This window comes from Rutilus rutilus (genome assembly GCF_951802725.1).
Source record: "Rutilus rutilus genome assembly, chromosome: 13".
Lineage (NCBI taxonomy): Eukaryota > Metazoa > Chordata > Actinopteri > Cypriniformes > Leuciscidae > Rutilus > Rutilus rutilus.
The window spans coordinates 30,884,366-30,906,798 of record NC_140218.1 but is presented as its reverse complement, the minus strand read 5'-3'; the positions used below and the strand labels follow the sequence as shown (position 1 = coordinate 30,906,798).

Below are 22,433 nucleotides of genomic sequence, written 5' to 3'. Positions count from 1 at the left end.
CTCTACGCTTTTCCCCCCGTCTCCCTCCTGACTCAGGTGGTAGAACGGGTCAGGGAAGAAGGATGCTCAGTGCTGCTTGTAGCCCCACTTTGGATGAGCCAACCTTGGTTCCCAATTGTGATGCAGTTAGCGAGCACCGCCCCGTGGCCAGTGCCTCTGAGGAGGGATCTCCTCTCTCAAGCCAACGGCTCGATTTGGCATCCTCACCCAGAGCTGTGGTCCCTCCATGTGTGGGCCATCAACGGGTACCCGCTGACCTCCCACAGGGAGTGTTAAACACTATCACACAGGCCAGAGCTCCGTCTACGCGACGTCTCTATGCCTCAAAATGGTCAGTGTTCTCTAGCTGGTGCACAGCTCGTGGTGTGTCACCCCTGCATTGCGGTGTGACGGAGGTTCTCTCCTTCCTACAGGAGCTGTTGGATAAGGGCAGGTCCCCTTCCACGCTCAAAGTCTATGTAGCGGCCATAGCAGTGTTCTCTTCGACCACGCTCGGCCAGTCTATTGGAAGGAACGATTTAGTCATTCGCTTCCTTCGAGGAGCTAAGAGACTGAATCCTCCCAGACCTCCCACAGTCCCTATATGGGACCTTTCTATGGTACTGGAAGCCATGAAAGGTCATCCATTTGAGCCCTTGCAGGAGATTGATCTTAAACACCTGTCTTTCAAGACAGCGTTTCTTCTGGCTCTCGCTTCAGTGAAGCGCATAGGGGACTTACACGCGCTCTCAGTAAGTGCGACGTGCATGGAATTTGGGCCGAATGACTCTAGAGTTATACTCAAACCTAAGCACGGTTATGTTCCTAAATCCCTCAATACACCGTTCAGAGCACAGGTCATTTCCCTGTCTGCCCTGCCGGTCACTGAAGGAAATATGGACGAAAGCTCCCTTTGCCCAGTCAGGGCGTTAAGAGCTTATGTGTCTCGCTCGTCTGTTTTCAGACAGACGGAGCAGCTCTTTGTTTCGTTCAGCGGGCGTTCTAAGGGACTAGCCGCTTCGAAACAGACCCTATCCAGATGGGTAGTGGACGCAATAGCGCTAGCTTACACAACCAAGGGCATGCAGTGCCCGCTGGGTGTCAAAGCGCACTCCACGAGAAGCATGGCTTCATCGTGGGCATGGTCAAGTGGGATTGCCTTGCAAGATATTTGTATGGCGGCAGGCTGGGCCTCTCCGTCTACATTTATAAGGTTTTACAACCTAGAGGTTCCCGCACTACAGGCCAGACTACTGTCGGTCTAGTATGGCCAAAATCTCATAACTGGCGCTGTCAGTTATGCAGCTATTGAGTATTGCAATCCTTGCTCTATGCTGCTATAAGGAAGATAGTGGCTAACCCCCCTCTCTTCCAGGATTCCCTGTGAGTGCCCTGGGTGATTATGTACTGTATGAACTCCGGGCTGTCGCCCTTGAGTCTATGGTATCAGATCCCAGCACGCACGGCGTTTTACAGTAGGTTCCCCTAGCGTATTCTACGCAGTACGAGAGTATCTCTCGTAAGAGAACGTACTCGGTTACTAACGTAACCTCGGTTCTCTCTAGAGAGAGGAACGAGTACTGCGTATCCTGCCGTGCATGCACATGCTCTGGTTGCTTCGACTATGAAAAACCAGAGAAATAATGCCTGCGAGCGGTATTTATAGACCTAAGCCACGCCCGTCTCGGCGGGACGTGACGCAGAGGGTGCGAAGCGCCCTCATTGGGTCTGACGTCACTCTAGGTCTCGCTCGATAGGCTTAAGCAGTTGCCAGCAGACCAGCCAATAGGCGCGCGAGCTGCCTCGCCTATGTCTGTATGCTGCCGCAACGCGTTTTACATTAATACAAAATTAAAGGATAATTTTTTGGCTTCAGTATTCTCGTGGAAAAGGATTTTCCCCTAGCGTATTCTACGCAGTACTCGTTCCTCTCTCTAGAGAGAACCGAGGTTACGTTAGTAACCGAGTACGTTTTTCAACATTTGTGTGTGAGATAAACTTCCACAGTTTTTCCCCTTATCAGTTTCACATTACAGCCCGGATACGCTCAGGAATATGTAGGGAGGATAATCGTGTGATAGCCAACCAACTTCAAAACCTCAAACTAACAGTTCAAAAGGCTTCAAAACCTTCTGTCAATATCAAAAGGCATCAAACTAGCTGTCAGATACCATGACATATTGTTATAACACTTTCTGTCAATATCAAAAGGCTTTAAAAGGCATCAAAACCCGAAACGAACTGTCAATAACCACATGATCAAGGGCTAACCGGGTCAATAGGTCAAAACTAGCTGTCAAAAAGACTTCAAAAACCCTTTGATCTCTTTGATCTCCCTTTGTTTTCTGATGATCCCTTTGATCCTATGCCAAAAGGGTACCTGTCACCGGAAGGGGCGTGGTACCTGTCAATCAATCATTTTTTGACAGGTGGTCCTGTATATCAGCTACTACTTACCGTTCCTATAACCAAGTAAGAATGTTAATACAATTTTTGTATAAAGGGAGAATTGAATGTTCTAATAAGGTTTTGAATAACGTTTTTATAACCAAGAAATAACGTTAATACAACGTCTAAAAACTTTGCTTTGAACGTTCCTAGAACATTCAGAAATCATGTTTTTATAATTTAACGGGAACATTATGGAAACGTTCTGATAACCTAAAATTGTTAGCTTGGATATATTAAGTTGAATGAGATCTGCACACACATTTAAACAGTGGATTACCTTCAAAAGCACTGCTTATTTTCTCTTGGCAGATGGCAAGCCGAGTCTGCTTGTCCTCTTTTTTTTTTTTACCTCTGAAGGTATACATGAGGTGGAACCTGACTGGCTGTTTTCTTCAGAATAGCCACTCCCAGGCTTCTGCCCCAAGGGCTTTTGTGTTGGTAGATGTCTCATAGTATTCAAAGACACTGTTTACACACACACAAACACACGAACATCCCCATAGACGCTCCAAATTGCACAAACGCACACAAAAGGTGTGAGATGGCTATCTCGTTTTACACCTAATCCAAGTAAAGGTGATTGCCACAGGTGCTGATCTGACATTTCGAGAGCGCCAGCTAACAGGAGTTTAGCAACATGATCAAGGGCACCTTTTTCCTGTTTCTACTTGCGGTGAGTAAACCTGAGTCAACTTTAATCATCATAATCCGCTGTAGTGAATGAGTAACATCATACTTAATCATTTTATTTGATAATGGTGACTACTGGACTTAATCTAATCTTTTTTAAAAGTCATTATTTCTTCTCTTATTGATAAAGTTTTGAGCACTGTCTAACTGGAGCTTTTACAAATCTCACATAAACCAGATAAATAATATGATGTTAGATTAGGAATGACGTTAAAAATATGGCCGCATGCGTATCATGCAAAGTCAAGGTATAAGAGAAATTGGTAACACTTTATTTTGATGGTTGCTTTTGAACATTCTGATGATTATCTGATGACTATAAGCAATTTTGCAAATTGCAACAAGTACATGTAAACTAACTCGCATTAGAGTATTAGTAGACTGTCTGCATAATATCTCCTAACTCTTTATTGTGATGGTCCTCCAACAGACATTCTACTGACTATAAGTAACTTTGCATTGAAATTCACATTGTGATCTGTGTGAAATATAATATTTGTGATCCAAAAGGTCATATATGTCGTGCTTTAGTACAGCATTCAGCAGTCAAAGTGTGCAAGTGTCATAAACATATTAAAGAGAAACTAAACTGCAGTCATGTACAGTATGAAACACAGATTAATCCGTAGTTTATAAAACACATTTGTTGGTCTTATCAAGTGGCATTTCTATGGTGACAGATGACGTTCTAAGGTGATTTGCTGTCATGTTGCTTCCTTGTGTTTTCCATACTGTAGATAGTTAGTGTGAGTCTTTTTTATGAATTAGCAACCATACGTTTTTCTAAAGACTTCTATCTTGTAGTTCGTCTTTAGCAGATGGTATAAACACAATAGCATTTAATCTGAGGGAAGCAGACTGGTGTTGTTGTCTAATGGGCACAAACACCATTCTCATTGTGTCACCTATTTAACTTTTCGATGGAGGGGTCTTAAACCAAAGACCAGTCTAGCGATAGAAACATAGAGTCCGTAGCCATTTTCAAGAAATGGCAAGACGCATCTTTTTCGGCAACACTTGATCCATTAATACTATCACTTTCTTTTATTTTCTCTTCTACTCTACGTAAAAATTATGCATACTGTGTTAGACTAAACGGGGAAGGGTCACAGCACTTGCATATTGTTGTCCTATTGTTAGTTTAATTCTCTTCTCATTTGTGAGTCTTGTCTAATAAAAGCGTCTAATCAATTATTAAATGTACATGTAAATGGAGCAAGAACCCTTGATACAAAATGTGTCAAATAGAGCAACAAATTTAACATGTACACTTTGATATTTCAATATAGATTTACCATACTATGATTACGAATAAGTTATATTATGATAAGACAGTAGAGCAGAACTATGCACACTATTGTTGTTGCACGTGCATCACTGTCTGTACTGCATATTACTTTTCATTGTTAAAATTCACATTTATGCATCATAACAAACAACATGTTATGATAAAAATCACAATTCATTAGTTGTTTGCAGTTTTTGTAAATAATTTTAATGGATTTGCAGTGTCATACATTTTTATTTTACTAATCAGATGGACAAATCACTGAGTATCTGAGATTAGTGCGGGTTCTCCAGTAAAGTGCAGTTATAATGTATTACCAAAGGCTCCACCATAACAAGAATAGCAATGTACATGAAACATTTAAGATTATTTACAAGTCATTACTTTTACAATTCATTTGAATGAAATTTAAAAAATACAAAGCTAGTAATCTATGAGTCTGCATTGCGCGTATTTTGACACAGCATATTTTTGTCCCATGTTATGGTTATTATCACTACGTCAATTGCAATTTCGAGAGTGAAGCACGATTTTATATGTGGATGTCACTTCCAAAACTTGTGCAGTGTGTAATTGGCCATCGGTCCTCTTAGCAGCATGAAAACAATACTTTTATTTAATGGATTAAAGCTATAGCCTCAAAAGCGAAAGAGCGATAACAGCCTAATACGTATCCAAGTCTGTTTTTGAGTTGGCTACCTTGACTTTGCATTTGCAGATATGTCTGAGGTCATAATTTTAGCATCAGTTCTAATCTCACTGCATATTATTTACCTGATTTGTTATGGTTTTGATATGTGAGATTTCAGATGAAATCTAGTTAAAAAAGTCAAAGTGAATCAAAAACAGAACAAGCTGCAAGTGACCTCAGTGCTCTTGGTGTTTACAATGTAAGTGGACTTAAAAGGGAACATCACAATCTGGCAAACTAATGAACCGAGACCTCACCCCATCAACCATTTAGGGGGGTCTGAGACCATTTGGGGTGTTCACATATTGACGTTATATCGGCCTGACACTAACCTGAGTCAAAGTCACCCAAAACAAGTACATACTGCATAATTTTTCACTCACATTATGTACAACGAAACCGGTAATGCTTTTTTGATGACAACAGCCACATTTGAACCATGTCTAAATGTTAAACACTGGGTGTGAGCATTTTTTTTTTAATGCCACCTATGTGAGTAAGGCATTTGGCATGAGGTTGTTTATGTATTGTTGTTTCTCATGTTGGCCCTGTTTCTCAGTCTTAAAACAAGCTAGACAAACGTGACACAAACGTGACACAGTGTTAAAAGAAAACAGAAAAAAAGTCATCTCATTTGAATCAGACAATTATTTATTTATTTTTTTGGACATAGAACAGTTAAGTGGATGTTAACAGTATTATGTAAAAATATTTACACAACAATCATTCCTCAGACGTTGAGAGGGATGTTCTATCACTATTGATTGTATGTTTTGTAGTATTATCCTATTTTTTGTCTATTCATCAGCTTGTTGAAGTGACCGCGACCAGTAAAAATGATGCCGGCAATCGTGAAAAGCGGGTAGGTAATCTAAAAAAAACAAATTCGAAAGTTATGTCTGAGCTCACTGTCTTGACACAACATGTCACGACAAATTCCCACCTGTCATCAGACCATAAAACAAGACTTCATTTAGAATAGAATACATATGTATTACATCATGTAACACAAATACAGAAACATATACAGAAACGTAGAGCTAGAAATATGTATTTTTGAAAGACACATTACTATCAAACAGGAGATTTAGAAAATCAGACAAAATCATCAGACTTCATCCATAATGTCTTCCCATATTGGGCCCAATGAGTTCTACAAGGTCACTCAGGATCTGTTGAGCTTTATGTTTTTCTAATAATTTTAAGTGATTGCACTGTAAAAAAAAAATCACATATTTTCAACCATCAAAACAATTATTTTAAATGTATTTTTAATTTCCTTATTTATTTATTTATTTATTTATCTATTTATTTATTATTATTATTATTATTATTATTATTGTTTTATCCCATTTTATATTTTATAAAATTTTAGTTAAGTCTACTTGCCTTTTAAGTTATCTGTCCTTAAATATTTAAGTTAATTCAATAGGAAGACCACATTTGGCGAACTTGGTAAAACAAGTTTTGTTAGGCACTATTACTGAATTAAAATGGGGGAATGAGTTTCCTCAATTAATTTGAGTAGACTCAACTTTTAAGCTTTACAGTGCAAAATCAGAAAGGAAACTGATCATCACTCAATATATCTCTTTCTATCTCAAAGGAAGCTGTTCTTATTCGTTCAAAGAGAAGATGGGTTCTGTCCACCGTTGATTTTGAGGAGAACCGGCCTGGACCTTATCCCATTGAGCTAACACAGGTAACTTTACACAGTCACTTATTCCAGTGTGGTGAGTTCAGCCTGTTCACAAAAACGTAAAGACCTCATGAAATGTCTTGATGATAGCAGTTTTCTTTTCTGTGTTTCCAGGCATGTTGGGGGGTTTGGGTAAGACATTTCATAGCTGGATATATTTATCTATAGGGTAATGGTGGTTTCACTAAAGTGAAGACTGCAGGATTGCTGAATGACTAAAGAAATGTTAACAGCAAGATGGTATAAAACAGTTTTTGGTTATGGTTACACTTGAATAAAATCGTATAAAACACAGTTAAATGTACCCAGCATATATTTTACCTGAGAGATAGAATGAGAGAGAGAAAGAAAGTGTAGAGAGTAACGAGAGATGGAAGGCAGAGCTCAGGTAGAGAGGAAAAGAAAAGCCCCCAAGAAGAAGAGCCAAACAAAAAAAGAGTGCCCAAGAAGGGACCCATGCAGAGGAAAAGAAGAGGTTTTAAGAAGAGGTCTTCTTTTATTCCTTCCTTGACCATGTGACTGAAACCCAAATGTGAGACATTCAAACTAACCAATCAGAAGATAGCAGCTGTAATCTAAAGGTATGACAATTAGCAGATCCCCGAGGCCTTGATCACTATTAACACCTCATGAATTCCAAATGCTTCTTGGAAAGAAAATGTCTTTCTTCATTTTCAAGCCTACAATAGATAGCCCTTAGGCTTTAGTTACAACACATGAATACTTGCTGATGTTATTAGGAGGAGGAACATTTGGCAGGGGTGTCCAATCCTGCTCCTGGAGGACCAATTTCCTGCACAGTTTAGCACAAACACACTCGGCTGGAAGTTTCTAGTGATCCTAATGCTAATACTATACATGACCTTAAAGCTAACAGACATGAACTAAAAGCATAAAACTCCATTTTGATTTGATAGGATCTTTAAAGGTGCTGTATGTATCTGACTGTACTAAAGCATAAAAATACCATAATATGTTTGCAGAGATTTAGGAAGCATGCTTAGTACACATACTTGTTTCTCTGACAAACAATGATACAGCCAGTTATTCTGAAATGTGCCATGTCGGAATATCTGTTTTTGTTTTAGTCTGTGTGACTCCGCCCACTGCCAATTTACCCATTAGTATTTCAACTAATAATTCAACTAATTTCAACATTGGCAGTTGCCGGAAAACACAGGGTATTGTAGCTAAGGAAGACAGCAAATAAACGTGTCAATCTCCTCAATCTGGCAACCCATGTAAGCATCAAGTCTAAGGAGAGAAAAACTCTAATTAATATTTTGAATGTGGACCGCAGTACCCACTTCAACTGCTAGCTGTCAATATTACAGACTGGTCCTTTAAGTAATATCGTGTTATTTGGTTTGTTTAAATAGGCTTGATTATCAAAATGGATTTATTTTGAATAATGCATGTTTTGGCTAAAAAGTGAACAAATATATAATCATAAATGGTACATGAATCTAATTTTTTTTATTTTTTTTTATTGATGCTAGATGTTCAATGACAAAAAGGCGGACAACACTGTCAAGTTCCGCCTCCAAGGAGACGGGGTGACAAGAGAACCACTTGGTTTGTTTACCATTGACGAAAACACTGGGGTTGTATTTGTACACCGGCCCATCGACCGGGAATTGACTCCTCTCTTCCATGTAAGATCTCACCTGTGGCAAAGCAAGATTTCAAGGCGGGATTTGATATGACACTAATGCTAACAAAATAATACAACGGAATTCAAAGAATGGACTGATTTAATTTATGTTGATGTAGTTCAGAGTGGCATTTTGATTCTTTTGTAGGTGGACTTTGACGTGCTGGACAGGCAGACTGGCATAGAGGTGGACAAAACGCTGTCATTCAACGTGGACATAATGGACGTGAATGACAACAGACCTGAGTTCTCGCCGGAAACTATCCGTGTATCAGTTCCCGAGAACACTCCTGAAGGTTCAGAGAACACGTATTACTGTATTTATGCATATCTTTTTTCTGTTAAAATGCTTTCTTTAAAGAAACTATTATAAGTTAGCCATTTGTAAAGTGAAAAGTATAGTTCCCTTTCAAGGGAACTCGAGCTGCGTCGAGACGCGGTGGGAACGCCCTGCGTGATTGCGTCATGAAGCACGTGTATAATCAGTCCAATGGAAAGACGAGACGTCATAGGCGGGTGACGTCATCGACCAGGAAGCTATAAAGCACCCCTGAAAACAGACCGCGACAGCTTCTGTGCCTTCAGCAAGCGATCTGTGTATTCTGTCCTTGTCATATTTATTGTTGTCTGTCAAGTTGCAATATTTATATATTATGGCAAAAGAGAGCAAGCAAGCATTGTGTTGTTCCCTTCCCGCGTTATATCACGGGTGGGGACACACACTCCAGAGTAAAAGCTTTGTGTTGCTTGTTTGGGAGTGGAGCATGCCAACAGTCAGTTCTCGAGGGGGCTGACTGTGAGCATTGCGAGAAGCTGTCCGTGAGGACGCTCCGCTCCCGCCGGCCGTTCTTCGAGGAGGACGGTTCGGTGCGCGCGCCCCGAGGCGCGGGTCCCGCTGCTGCCGAGGCACGGCGTCGACGCGCATCTTGGGGATCGCAAATGGTTCTTACAAACACCTGTTAGATCCAGTGTTTTATCTCGGGGAGAAGCACGCTCTGCGGTTTCTCCTCCCCGGGATGAGGCATTCATCCTGCGATTTCCAGTTCCGAGGAATTGGTATCGTTAGTGTGTTTTAAAAAAAATAAAAGAAAATAAGGCAGATGTTTTTGAGTTTTCATAATAAATAAATAAATAAGTGAGCTCATAACTCTGTTGAATAAAGAGGAGCTTATAAAGGAGGTTTTATCCTGTGCTGTTGCTAAGTTAAATATTTCTGGCCAGCCAAACATATATGAGAGTGAAAATATAAGGAAAACTCTATATCTCAGCCTCCTCGTCGGGGAGTGCCGTTTTTTCCCTATCTCCACACTGAGGTGTCGAGATCGTGGAATAAACCGGTTTCTATTTGTGTTTATCCCTAAACTTCTACTATAGTAATGTTATGGGTATAAAGTATCATGGTATGACAGTGCCTCGGGTTAAAGAGACGCTTGCGAGCTATCTCTCTCCCGGGTCGTCATCATAACCCCGATGTTACCCACCAGCCATCATAAATATTAGATAAATATTATTAGGTAGCACTGGTAGGTAAAGTATATAAGGACATGGATGAATGCGAGGATGTAACAGCACTGACGCTATTCGAGAATTGCGTCGTGCAACAGATAAACTATACCGGGGAGGGACGGTTTTGAGAAATCGTTTCTTCTCAGCGTCCTCTGGGTGGCGACTCTCTGAGGAGGGTTGCAGCGCTGTCAGTTCGGTTGTTTCCTGCTGGTGGCCACAGAGTGATATATATTTATATGTATATATATATATGTATAGTTTTTTCTGATGTAAAGAGAAATTAAAATATGTCTGTTCTTCTGGACGCTCCGCTTTCAAAAAAACGAAGAAATAACTCTTCAGCGGCGTTCCAGAGGTTTCTTCCTCACCGATCTAATGTTCCTGAGACTGCTGGGCGGGAGCAGTCTCAGCCTACTAAGCTCCTCGCAGCATAGAGTGCGGCAAAACAGAGATTCGCCATTCGGGTTCATCCACAATCGAAGGTGACTTGGGTGGCGGTCGCAGTCTAGCCAGTTAGAGATATGCAAGATCTGAGGACTGTTTTATCTCTAAAATATCTTGGAAGAAGAAGCCCTGACGCCGAGGCTGCAGGCTTCTGAGGGTGGTCCCCTCCGGGGTAGGGACGGTTTTGATAAATCGTTTCTCCTCGGCGCCCTCTGGGGTGCGACTCTCTGAGGAGGGTCGCAATGTTGCCAGTTCGGTTTTCCTGCCGGTTCGCCGTTTCAGGATACCGAGGTGTCAGCGTCCCCAAACGATCCTCCGAGGAGGGTCGTAGAGCAGTCAGTTCGGTTTCCCTGTCGGTTCGCCGTTTCAGGGCACTGAGGTGCCTGCTTTTTCCAACGATCCTCCGAGGAGGGTCGTAGGAACAAAGCTAGTTAGAGGTAGGCAAGATCTGAGGACTGTCGTTATCTCTAATAAAACTTAGACAAGAAGTCGTGACGCTGAGGCTATCAGGCTTCTGAAGGTTCCTCCGGGGCAGGGACGGTTTTGAGAAATCGTTTCTCCTCGGCACCCTCTGGGGTGCGACTCTCTGAGGAGGGTTGCAGCGCTGCCAGTTCGGTTGTTCCCTGCCGGTTCTCCGTTCAGGGCACCGAGGTGTCAGCGTCCCCATACGATCCTCCGAGGAGGGGCGTAGAGCGGTCAGTTCGGTTGTTCCCTGCCGGTTCGCCGCTTCAGGGCACCAAAGTGACTGTTCAACCAAATCCAGAGGCCAGTCTCGAGAGACTGGTTCCCCTATTAGAATTTCTGGCAGCGTGGAAACTACTGCCACATATTTCTCAGTGGGTCCTGCACACTATAGAAAAGGGCTTCAGAATTCAGTTTGGTTCTCGTCCGCCCAGATTTCTAGAGGTCCTCCCCACAGTGGTGGACCCCGAGCAGGCTCTGGTTATGGAGCAGGAAGTACTGACACTTCTGCAAAAGGAGCTATAGAAGGGGTTCCTCCTCCCATCAGACAGTCAGGGTTTTACAGCCATTACTTCATTGTTCCGAAAGAGGATGAGGGGTTGCGTCCTATTCTAGACCTGCGTCAATTAAACAACAGGCTTCAGAATCTCAAGTTCAAAGTATGCTTACGCTATATATGATTGTGTCACAGTCTCAGTCCGAGGACTTGTTTGTCACAAGGAGACTTGAAGGACGTGTTCTTCCATGTATCTATCCATCCTCATCACAGGAGGTTCCTGAGGTTTGCTTTCGGGGGCGAAGCATACCAGTATCAGGTTCTTCCCTTCGGCCTAGGTTTATCACCCCGCACCTTTACAAAATGCGTGGATGCAGCTCTGGGTCCTCTGAGACTCCAGGGCATTCACGTATTGAATTATCTCGACAATTGGTTGATTTTAGCTCAGTCCGAGCAGATGGCAGTTCGGCATCGAGATGTCGTTCTGTCTCACTTAAAGAGGTTGGGGTTGTGGCTCAACGCCAAGAAGAGTGTGCTCCTCCCAGCTCAGAGGACCACTTTTCCGGGTGTTTTATCTCACAGCCATAAAGGGGGTAAAACTAGGCCAGTCACTCACTGTGAAACAGTTTCAGAGACTGTTGGGGCTCATGGCAGCTGCGTCCAACGTATCTCTTTTGGCCTTCTGTACATGAGACCTCTGCAGTGGTGGCTCAGGACCAAGGGGTTTTCTCCGAGGGGAAATCCGTTTCGCATGATCAAGGTCACGCGGCGATGCCTTCGTGCCTTGGTCATGTGGAAGAAACCTTGGTTCCTCACCCAGGGCCCAGTGCTGGGGGCATCTTATCGACGCGTATGCTTTCGACGGATGCTTCCCTCACGGGATGGGGGGCGGTCATGAGTGGCCGCTCGGCGAAAGGTCTTTGGGACCATCAACGTTCTTGGCACATAAATCGGCTAGAAATGATGGCAGTATTTCGAGCTCTCAAATACTTCCTGCCAGACCTGAGAGGTCACCATGTGCTTGTCCTTCTGGACAACGCACTGATGGTCTCGTATATCAGAGCAGATATCCTGTTGAGGCAGGGGCTGAGGCCCGGGGAATGGAGACTTCACCCCGAGGTGGTGGAGCTCCTTTGGGAGAACTTCGGTCAAGACTCAAGTCTACCTTTCGCATCGTTTTATACAACGCATTGCTCTATGTGGTTCTCCCTGACGCGTCCAGCTCTGCTTGAACTGGATGCAACGTATTAGGTGTGGTTGAGGCTTCACCTGTACGCATTTCCCGATATCTTTGCTCCCGGGAGTTACACTCATCTGGAGTTATGGATACTGTGGGCTCGGTCTCTGAGGGGGCCCAGCTCATAGATTCAGGTCTCTCGACTGAGGTCGTGGAGACCATACTCCAGTCTAGAGCTCCCTCCACAAGAAGACTGAATATGCATTGAAATGGAAACTGTTCTCTGCCTGGTGCGGAGAACGCCTTCTGAATCTTGCTATCTGCCCTATGGTACAGTACTTGATTTCTGCAATGAATGTTTCTTTGCTGGGTTATCTCTGAGGAGAGGTCCTTATTTCATCTTCTCCGTGGTACATGAGGCTGAGGCCTGCACGTACTTGGATTTGCACCTGGTATGGTGGTAGTCTTTCCTCACCCCTTGCCGGGTTGTATTCCTAGGTCCCTATTAAATTTGTGGGTCTTTTGTAGGGGTGTAACGATTCATCAACTACATCGATGTATCGATTTATATTCCTACGATCCAACTACATCGATCTGTGCTCGGCAAGTTGGTCTTCCGGACGACATATATCGATCTAACATCGTTTTAAAAGGTAATGAATCGATTGTATCGATACTAGGAAATAACGCATTTGATTTAAGCACATCAGACTTTATATGGATGTTTTTTCTTAGTACGTTTAATGATAAAGGCGTTAAACGTTACTCGATTCAGTCTGCCTATCTGTGAGCAGCAGCGCAAAGTCTCTCACCTCAGAAAAACGGACTTCCCTGTCTCTCAGCCGCTGTAGGCTACTGCAGTAGCACGCACTCTTCAATTGCACGCGCAAATGCGCCGGAGCGCGCTGTATCACTTCACTAAAGCGCAAAAGACATACGAGAATGCAACGTCGTAAATTAGTAAGTTAAGAAATAAAAGTAAAATACCAATAAATTACGTTATTGGTACATCATGTGTGTTGCTATTTATCAGGAGCAGTTTCCATGTTTCTTTACCAGTTCTTCTAAGTATTGTGTATCACCATGGTAGCCTAACTGTTGTTTGTTTCCAAATGCCACTTACTGGTTATTTTGTATATCTTTATATGACTGTGGTGGTTCATACCAAGATTGTATTAACAAAAACTAGTTTGGGACTACTATTTAATAGCTTAACCTCGCAGTGCCTATGTTACAACACAGAAGGGGCAGACACACGGATGAAGTAATGAGAGTTTATTGTAAACAACCAGATGAGTGAACCGAGTGCAGATGAAGGTGAGTAGATCTGAATACAGTCCTGATGATGATGACTTGGATGATTAAGGATGTCTTTCTTGTAGATGGGGAGCGGAGAGGGATTACCGGAACTGGAGGAGACACTGGAGAACACAGGAGACGAAGACCCACGAGGTAAACAGGAAGACTGGGAGGGAAGCCACGGAACAGGTAAGTAGAGTGAGGAGTCCTGGAGGTAAGCATTCAGCGAAGCGTCTATATGCAAACGATACCGGACAATGAGTGAGAGTGAGAACGGGGTTTAAATGCTGAGGGAGATTGATGAATGGATAACGTGCAGGTGTGTGTGATCAGTATTCAGGAGAGGAGGTGCGTTGTGATTGGGTGAAGGTGGAGTCTGGCGTGATTGTAACAGCCTACTGTTTATCAGTATTTGTCATATTCTTACAATTTTTTTTGTATGTTCATTATTTGAACTTGTGTGTCAACAATTTTTGTGTAAACAAATGTATTATAATAGGCCTATATCATTTCTAAAAAGGTGGGTCGCGGCTTGATGACCATGGGGAAATGTGGGTCCCATGGCCAAACTATTCAAAACATCATTCAATGTTGTGATAATCGTAATTAATAATCGCAATTACAATTTCAAGGGAATAATCGACAATTATCATTTTTGTCATAATCGTTCAGTCCTACTTTATTCAAATAAAATGTGAATGCATTTGACATTAATTGTTGTTTACTTGTTTGTTTATATCCATAATTAATTGATACCTGATTCCCTTACATGAATTTTTGGCTAAAAAGTCACTGAATCGATTTCAGGTCACTGAATCGTTTCGGATCGTATCGTTCTAAATGAACCAATATCGTCCTTGAATCGTATCGACAACCACGAATCACGATACGAATCGAATCGTTGTTAAAACAAATCGTTACACCCCTAGTCTTTTGTGCTGCAGGCCTTCTGTCCTCCACCTTAATACCCCAGATCAGGAAAAACTTAATCTGTTATGCCCTGTCCGGGCTTTGGATGCTTATGTCCACAGAGCTCCCTGTGGCGTATGTATAAGAGCAATTATTTGTCTGCTTCGGGTTACCTAGTTGGGTTGCCCTGCATCTAAACAGATAATGAGCAAGTGAGTAGTTGAGGCTATCTCACTTGCTTATGAAGCGGCCGGACAGCCTTCACCTTTGGCTGTCCCGGCCCATTCTACCAGGAGTATGGCGGCCTCTAAGGCTTTATTATCAAGAGTTTCACTCTATGACATCTGTAATGCGGCAGGCTGGTCCTCACCGCATACATTTGTTAGATTTATAACTTGGACCTAGGCTCCACTCCAGGGTCTAGGGTGCTTGTTTCCTAGTGTGCGCATGGTCTTCATACAGAACAGGCATTTGTCATATGGCGTCGTGGGTATAGGGTTCCCACCGCGTCTCGACGCAGCTCGAGTTCCCTTGAAAGGGAACGTCTCAGGTTACGTATGTAACCCTGGTTCCCTGAGAGGGAACGAGACGCTGCGTCGCCTTGCCATTCTCCCTGCATGCCTGTGATCGACTTGCTTCGGCTTTTCAGAAGCTGTCGCGGTCTGTTTTCAGGGGTGCTTTATAGCTTCCTGGTCGATGACGTCACCCGCCTATGACGTCTCGTCTTTCCATTGGACTGATTATACACGTGCTTCATGACGCAATCACGCAGGGCGTTCCCACCGCGTCTCGACGCAGCTCGAGTTCCCTCTCAGGGAACCAGGGTTACATACGTAACCTGAGACGTTTCTCTTCTCCTGAAAAGTGTAAACATTGACAGAACATTGCTCTATTTGTTTGAGCATCCAGACCAGCTCAATGTAAACCAACTGCATGATTTTGGGGGAGGAATTAACTATTTTGCTGACCAATGGCAGATGGGGGTGGGGGGGTAGCTGGAAATCTGTTTGAAAACATGAATTCCATTTGGCAGCACAGAAATTACACACTTCGGCTGTAAAGAAATTGGATGTTGACTCTAGTGATGTTGTTACCATTAAATGCCAAGCATAGATACAGTATGTTCTCTTTTTTAATCATCCTTGTTTGAACAGGCATTCTGCAAGCAACATTACAAGCTCATGACAATGATCAGGTGGATAGTCCTAATTCCCAGTTCACCATGAGGGTGGTGTCACAAGAACCTGCATTACCAAAAATTTCCCTGAAGGACATGCCTGGGACCACTAAAATCAAACAGCTCACCTTCACAGGATGCTTTGACTATGATGTCAGTAACTAATGGAAAGGCAAATGCATGATTTGAGCATTTTTCTGTATTTTTTATCTCTTCTGTCTCTTGTATTTTAGAAAGTAAAAACATATAAAGTACTAGTTGAAGCGAAGGATCAAGGGACACCTGCAATGTCTTCAACTGCAACAATTTTTCTGGAAATCAAAGATGCCAACACCCATCTACCAGAATTCAATTCTACCAAGGTGAGTCAGGCTGAACAGTCTTTGTAGATTGATGTGCCAAAAAAAGTGTAAACACTGTGACCAGGGTTGCCAGGGGCCCGTATCATGATGGTAGGGTTACGGGATTAGTTTCGAGTTGACAAAACCAAGCCAAACCAAAACAAACCAATCCATTCATGCTTTGTTGTTAACATTATTACACTGGTCATCAACTTTCTCTGTTTACTCAGGGCCTTGATTCATGGAGCACATGCACATGAAAGCATGACATCAGTAGCAAACAGCCAATCACATGCTGTGAAACTCAGATTCACTTTTCGCAAGACAGTTCATTTCTCAATTCATTTCATCGATTCAATTCTTTCTTCTGCAGAAGATTAAGAGATTGAAGAATATGAAGTATATAAATGCATTTACACCACAAGAAGAAAATATGTTGTTATATCAGTGCAAGTGAAAGTTGTGAAGTTAGTTTATATAGTTGATAATAAATATAGGTATGCAGAGACTCGAACAGCACACATGTAGTCATTTTTAAAGTTTTATCTATTGGTTCCAAATCTTATTTTATATATTGTCAGTAGCTATTTATTTATATTCATTATAAACTAAATGCTTAATAATAATTGTTAAACTAAAATTGCTAATGTGTAATGGATTAGGGATATAATAATTATATAAATCATTTATAAATCATATAAATAATTAAATAATTATCACTAAAAGAAAAAATATTTTACTCTGTAGTGACCTTTAATTTGGATCGAGAGAAACTGGGGGAGAAATTTATTGCGTCATGAATGTGTCACTGTCACTGTTATGATGCATCAGAGTCTGGGGGATCCATTCGCAGCGTGATTTATTAATAAGAGTAGTCAAACAGGCAAAGGTCAGAACCAGCAGATACAGCAGTGAAGACAAGGCTTAATCGTAGTACAAAACCAGGCAGAAGATCAGGGCAGGCAGCAAACAATCAAAGTCAGAGATCAAAGCAGAGGTAACGTAGGCAGGCAGCAGACAGGGAGAAATCCAGAAATGGGCAAGGTCAAAAATACAAACAGGCAGTCACAGGAATAAACGCTCAGTAGAGTTCACAACAGTAAAACGAGACTTCACAGTGAGGGTGAGAATGTGTGAGACCTAAATAGTCCATAGAATGAGGATCAGGTGTGACTGTAATCAGGAACAGTGCAGGTGAATAATGCAGTGCAGGTGTATGAAGTAATCAGTCCAGGTAGATGCAGGATGGGAAATGTAGTCTGTGAGGAAGTGATCCTAGCCTATTGTGGAGCGCCCTCTGGTGGCTCTTGAGGGCACTCCAGCTGGTTATCGTTACAGTCACGTTGTGGGTTTTGTTTCTTGTTCCTTGTTCTTGTCTGTCATGTGATCCCCTGTTCTAGTCATGTGATCCTGCCATGTGTTGCCTTGTCTGTTGTGTCAGAGATACCGACCAATATACTTCTCTGATAGTAGCTTTGGTTTGGTCATGCCATGGTTTCCCACATACACTTGACTAAAGTAACATTACATTAAACAGAGGTAAGACTCACCTTATTTAGGTTGGTCGATCAGCAGTTTGCTGTCCTAAATGGAAATTCCCTTTTAGTTTTTACAAAACAAGTACACTTGTCACTAATCAGTTAAAAAATAATCAATACAATAGAATTAAATCCTCAGATATAAAGAGTAAAATATGTACCTGACTCAAGAAAAACATAATGCTGAGTGTCTGAAAGGCACTCATCATTATGGGCCGATCTCATTACAAATCGCGCCGAGCCTCTTGTGCTATTTCTTTAAATACACAGACTGAGACAGATACTTCTTTCACATGGAAACATTTGCCAACAATGGGAATTTGTATTCAGAGCAGGATGCCATTTACCTGGAAGACACACCCTCCTCTGTAAGCAAGTTATCTTTAAACTCTTTAAAACCTTATTACCTTTTTGGTTTACTTCTGTGGAGAATGAGACATTTGTACCAGTCGCACTGAGACATTTCAAATGATACCAGACATAATAGTGTTGTATGATAATTGTTCACATATAGATTTTTGGGTGAATTTCAGGTGATCTCAACATGAGAGAGAGAAGGAACGGGGGAAAGGGGGGGTCAAGGGAAAGAGATGTAGATTAGGGTGATGCTTAGGTGAGACTTCCTTAAGTCTTACATGCCTAAAACCCAGAGTTGGCACAAACTAAACTGAAACAGGCTAGCTACCTAAACTGGCTTCATGGTATAGGCCCCAGGTCAGCCAATAGCATGAGTTTAGGGCAGAACTGTCTGTTTCAGGCTGACCAATGACAGAAGGGCAGTGTGTTAAGGAAACCTGTTTGTAAACAGTCAACTGGTTGCTTGTTAAGGCAAGGCAGCATAGCAACTCAAAATCTGAATTCCTCAGCAACCGTATCACACCCATGGGGTTTTTGTCTGGGCAAATCAAGCAAATTTTTTTTTTTTTACAGTTCCAATTGATGCTGCTTGTGGTGCAGAAATGACACACTTTACCCTTACTAAATATACGGCTTTATTGAGTAATTTGGTTTCAAATCTTGCGTGGTATGATATATTTATCTGTGTGAAACAGTACACCGTTGAAGTGATGGAAATGGAATTAAACAAGGAGCTCTTAAGAATTGGCGTCATAGACAAGGACACTCCGAACACGCCTGCATCAAGAGCGGTGTTCTCCATCCTGAAGGGCAACGAAGATGGAAATTATAAGATCGAGACAGACCCCAAAACCAATGAAGGTGTGCTGTCTGTTATCAAGGTAAATGCCACTGTTCCCTTGAATATTTCATTCACTTCTAAGAAAGATTTATCGGGTGTATTCAAAGAGAAGTCAAGTCGTCACCTCTATTTATATATTGCTAAACCGGTAATGATCAATGATGCGAACAAAATTCAATTCTGCTGTAAAGCAGCTCTAGAAAGACAATAGTGTCATTGTTCAGTTGAAATCAGTTCAGTGTTTATTTAGTTCGGTTCAATAACTGAGTTCACTTCAGCTATAAAGCAGCTAGAAAACATTGATGTCATCATCCAGCTCAGTTCAGTTCTCATCCAATAGTGTTAGTGCTGTCAAATCAATAATATTGCTGAATATTAAGTCATATAAGAATATAGAAGTCATCACTGGGAACTGGTTTACACAACTACTTATTACAGTATTTTTTTTGCCATGCATGTTAGTTTTTTACATTGTGTTGTTGAGCTAAAAAAAAAACAGGACTGAAAATTGTATTTCACAGGGGAAGAATTTTGAGAAAACTGAGATCACAGAGCTGGAAATAGCTGCCGGGAACGAGGAGAAATTATTTCAGTGTGTCAGTGGAAAGGCCCTAACAGGTTCCACACCAAAGCTTAATTCTGTCAAAGTGGCAGTGAAAGTCATTGACGTGAATGATCCCCCTGAATTTAAGAAGAGTACTGAAATAATTTACCGAAATGAAAATGGAGAACCAGGAGATGTGTTGTTTGTACCTGAAGTCAAAGATGAAGACTCAAACTTAATCAAAATCAGGTGTGGTTGAGCTGCGCAACATCAAATTACACATCATTAAAAAAAGTATTTTTGTGGATTTAATTTAATTTTTTTTTTTTTCTGCTTTCATTTCACTTTTTTATGCTATAATATAATTGTGTAAATGTTAGTGGTTCGTAAGATTTTTTGTGTTTTTATGATTTTAAATGTTAAGTCTCTTTTGCTCACCAAGGCTGCATTTAACTACTAAAATATTACAATTTAAAATAGCTGTTTTCTATTGTAATGTATTGTAATTAGTAATTTATTCCTGTGATCAAAGCTGAATTCTCAGCATCATTACTCCAGTCGTCAGTGTCACATGATCCTTCAGAAATCATTCTAATATGATGATTTGCTGTTCAAGAAACATTTCTTCTTATAATCAATGTCGAAAACAGCTGTGCTGCTTCATATTTTTGTGGAAACTGTGATACACTTTTAAAATTATTAATTCAAAAAAATAATTATTTCGTGACATTGCAAAAGTGGACAATTATAACTATTTAGGCCACTACTATATATTCAAGGATTGCCCCCATGTAATGGCTATCTTTAAAAAAGAGAATAACAATCTCTTTTTTTGAGCTTTTTTTAAATACCTGAGTTCAAACTCATGTCACTTTGTTCTTTATTGAAGTGAACTTTTGCCTATATGGTAGCTGATTCACTGCCCCTTGAACTTGAGAACGCGAGTACAGACCATAGACAGTATATAAACTGGACACAGCGACCCCATTGGATTCAACGGAGACAAGTGAAGTCAATTAGAAGCTCTCACTTCCTGATGGCTGAGCGTACTGCGCAGACTCAAACTGAGCTTGATGACGTAGATGTGACGTGAGCAACCCGTCTGTCTTCTAGTAGCTGTGCCAAGAGAAATCTGAATCATTCCCTTCTGAATCTTGCAGAGACGGAGAGCGTGAGTAGGAGGTGTCCATGAGCTAGGAGCAGGAGAAAATTTTGCTATGTATTCTGATTTATTATTTTGTCATTTTGCCTCCACGTCCCCCCGATTGCCTGTGAGCTTCTCCTCCTGTCCATACGGTAATTTCTCTACTGTGCGACAGAGAGTCGCGTGGTTATGACGCGATCGTTAGTCTATTTATACAAAAATTGCTTCTACAGGGCCATAACGTAAGATACAAGGTATAATGGAGCCTTTTATACATTTTCGTGTTTCTATAGAAATAAATCATGGACAAATGGAGTCTTTAAACGCCTCAGATGTAAAGTTATTCGCTGTCAAAGTGACGCCAAAATGAATGGAAGTCAATGGAATGCTAACAGCAGGTGATGGTCTGCTAATCAATGACAGCGCCCGGGGAAGCTTCAATATTTCGGGGTGCAATAGACCGGCCTGCGGGTCATTCAATAGTGCCACATTATATCATTACATCATTTCCTGTATAAAATTTAACCGCAGCAACCTTATTTTAATTTGTTACCTCCATTTATTCACAGTAGGTGGATGAATATTTGTATATGTATTTATTAATTTTGTATTTTGTCTTTTAGCTGCTGTGAGAAAAAATCGTCTGACACATGCCACTGATCAGGAGATAGAAGCAACAATACAAAGATGGCTTCAGCTTGCTCCTGATAGAGATGGAGGAAGGAGAGAGTGCTTGAGGAGAAAAGAGGGGCTGCAGAGCTGTACTTCACTTCCTGAGGACAGTCCTAAATAGGATCACTTTCTCCCTCACACATACAAACATTCTGATGTGCAAATTTGTTTTAAGTAATTGTTTTAATTTGCACTATGTTTGTTGAGATTAAAATTACATTATAATATGTTTAAATTTCATTGTTAGATTCATTCATAGATTAGTTAGAATTAAAAAATGTTGTACATAGTTGGCTGTTCAGGCAACTAAAATAGCGTTCACACAGTTACACAACTCTAGCTGTTATTTTTTATTTTGGCTTGTGCATTCCTACAATAAGTAAACTACTATTTAAGACAGACCAGAACATTTTGAAATTAAATGCACTTTTTTTGAGGTGGTAATAAGATGTTAAGCTTTGAATGTACTAAAAAAATAGCCTTCACACTTTTTTTTATTTTTTATTATTGGCTTGTGCATTATTGTTAAATAAACTAATTTTGAGAATTACATTTTCTTGTGCCTTATTTGTTCACATGGTTTGGGTAAGATTAGGCTGGGTTGTGGCTCAGTTTTGGGGTTTCTGGTTATAGGGTGGTGTCGATATGGTTAAGTTGGGGCTGAGAATTGGTACCAATAATAAAACCTGTTTTGGGCCAGTTAACTGGCTGAGATTCGGGCCGGTTATGGCCCATGTGTGATCCTTGTCTTTAATCCAGTTCTGGGCCACTTCAGGGCCGTCATTCTTAGATACCACGGCAAAAAAACTAAAACAGTAAAAGTAATTGCAAAAAAGCAAATTACAAACAATATGACAAATACTATAAGAGACAAATAAAATAACCAGTGCTTCATTTATTTTTTGAAAGCTAAATAGACCTTCTGTAGCTGAAAAAATAAGGTCTTCACTCTATAAATTAACTATAGACTGATTCTTAATAAATATATTAAATTTATTCAGTCAAGCATTGGGTGACTGTCTTATTTTCTTTTGTTGTTGGATTAACATTAATCACACAGAATATTACGCTGCT

General features: G+C 41.2%; 1 protein-coding gene across 3 annotated transcripts; it reads left to right on the top strand.

The window, feature by feature from the left end:
* The first annotated feature begins 2,881 nt into the window (after window positions 1-2,881).
* LOC311302208 (cadherin-like protein 26) lies at window positions 2,882-21,908 on the top strand. 3 transcript variants are annotated; one of them, XM_084427900.1, is made up of 10 exons: window positions 2,882-3,103; window positions 5,908-5,961; window positions 6,706-6,801; window positions 8,298-8,453; window positions 8,601-8,748; window positions 15,900-16,075; window positions 16,156-16,284; window positions 18,854-19,039; window positions 19,521-19,792; window positions 21,311-21,908. In XM_084427900.1, the coding sequence occupies exons 1-10, from the start codon at window positions 3,068-3,070 to the stop codon at window positions 21,345-21,347; spliced, it is 1,290 nt and encodes a 429-aa protein (XP_084284026.1). In that variant the 5' UTR covers window positions 2,882-3,067; the 3' UTR covers window positions 21,348-21,908. The 3 variants fall into 3 exon arrangements, with proteins under 3 accessions (XP_084284026.1, XP_084284025.1, XP_084284027.1); XM_084427899.1 differs by having other exon boundaries at window positions 2,911-3,103; window positions 8,601-8,769; window positions 21,311-21,907; XM_084427901.1 differs by lacking the exon at window positions 19,521-19,792 and having other exon boundaries at window positions 2,911-3,103; window positions 8,601-8,769; window positions 21,311-21,871.
* Window positions 21,909-22,433: the final 525 nt, after the last annotated feature.

Coding starts and splice junctions, on each gene's coding strand:
- LOC311302208 (XM_084427899.1), top strand. CDS start 3,068: ATGATCAAGGGCACCTTTTTCCTGTTTCTACTTGCG. Junction 8,770..15,899: donor TTCAGAGAACACGTATTACT/GTATTTATGCAT, acceptor TTGTTTGAACAG/GCATTCTGCAAGCAACATTA. Junction 19,040..19,520: donor GTGTGCTGTCTGTTATCAAG/GTAAATGCCACT, acceptor TGTATTTCACAG/GGGAAGAATTTTGAGAAAAC.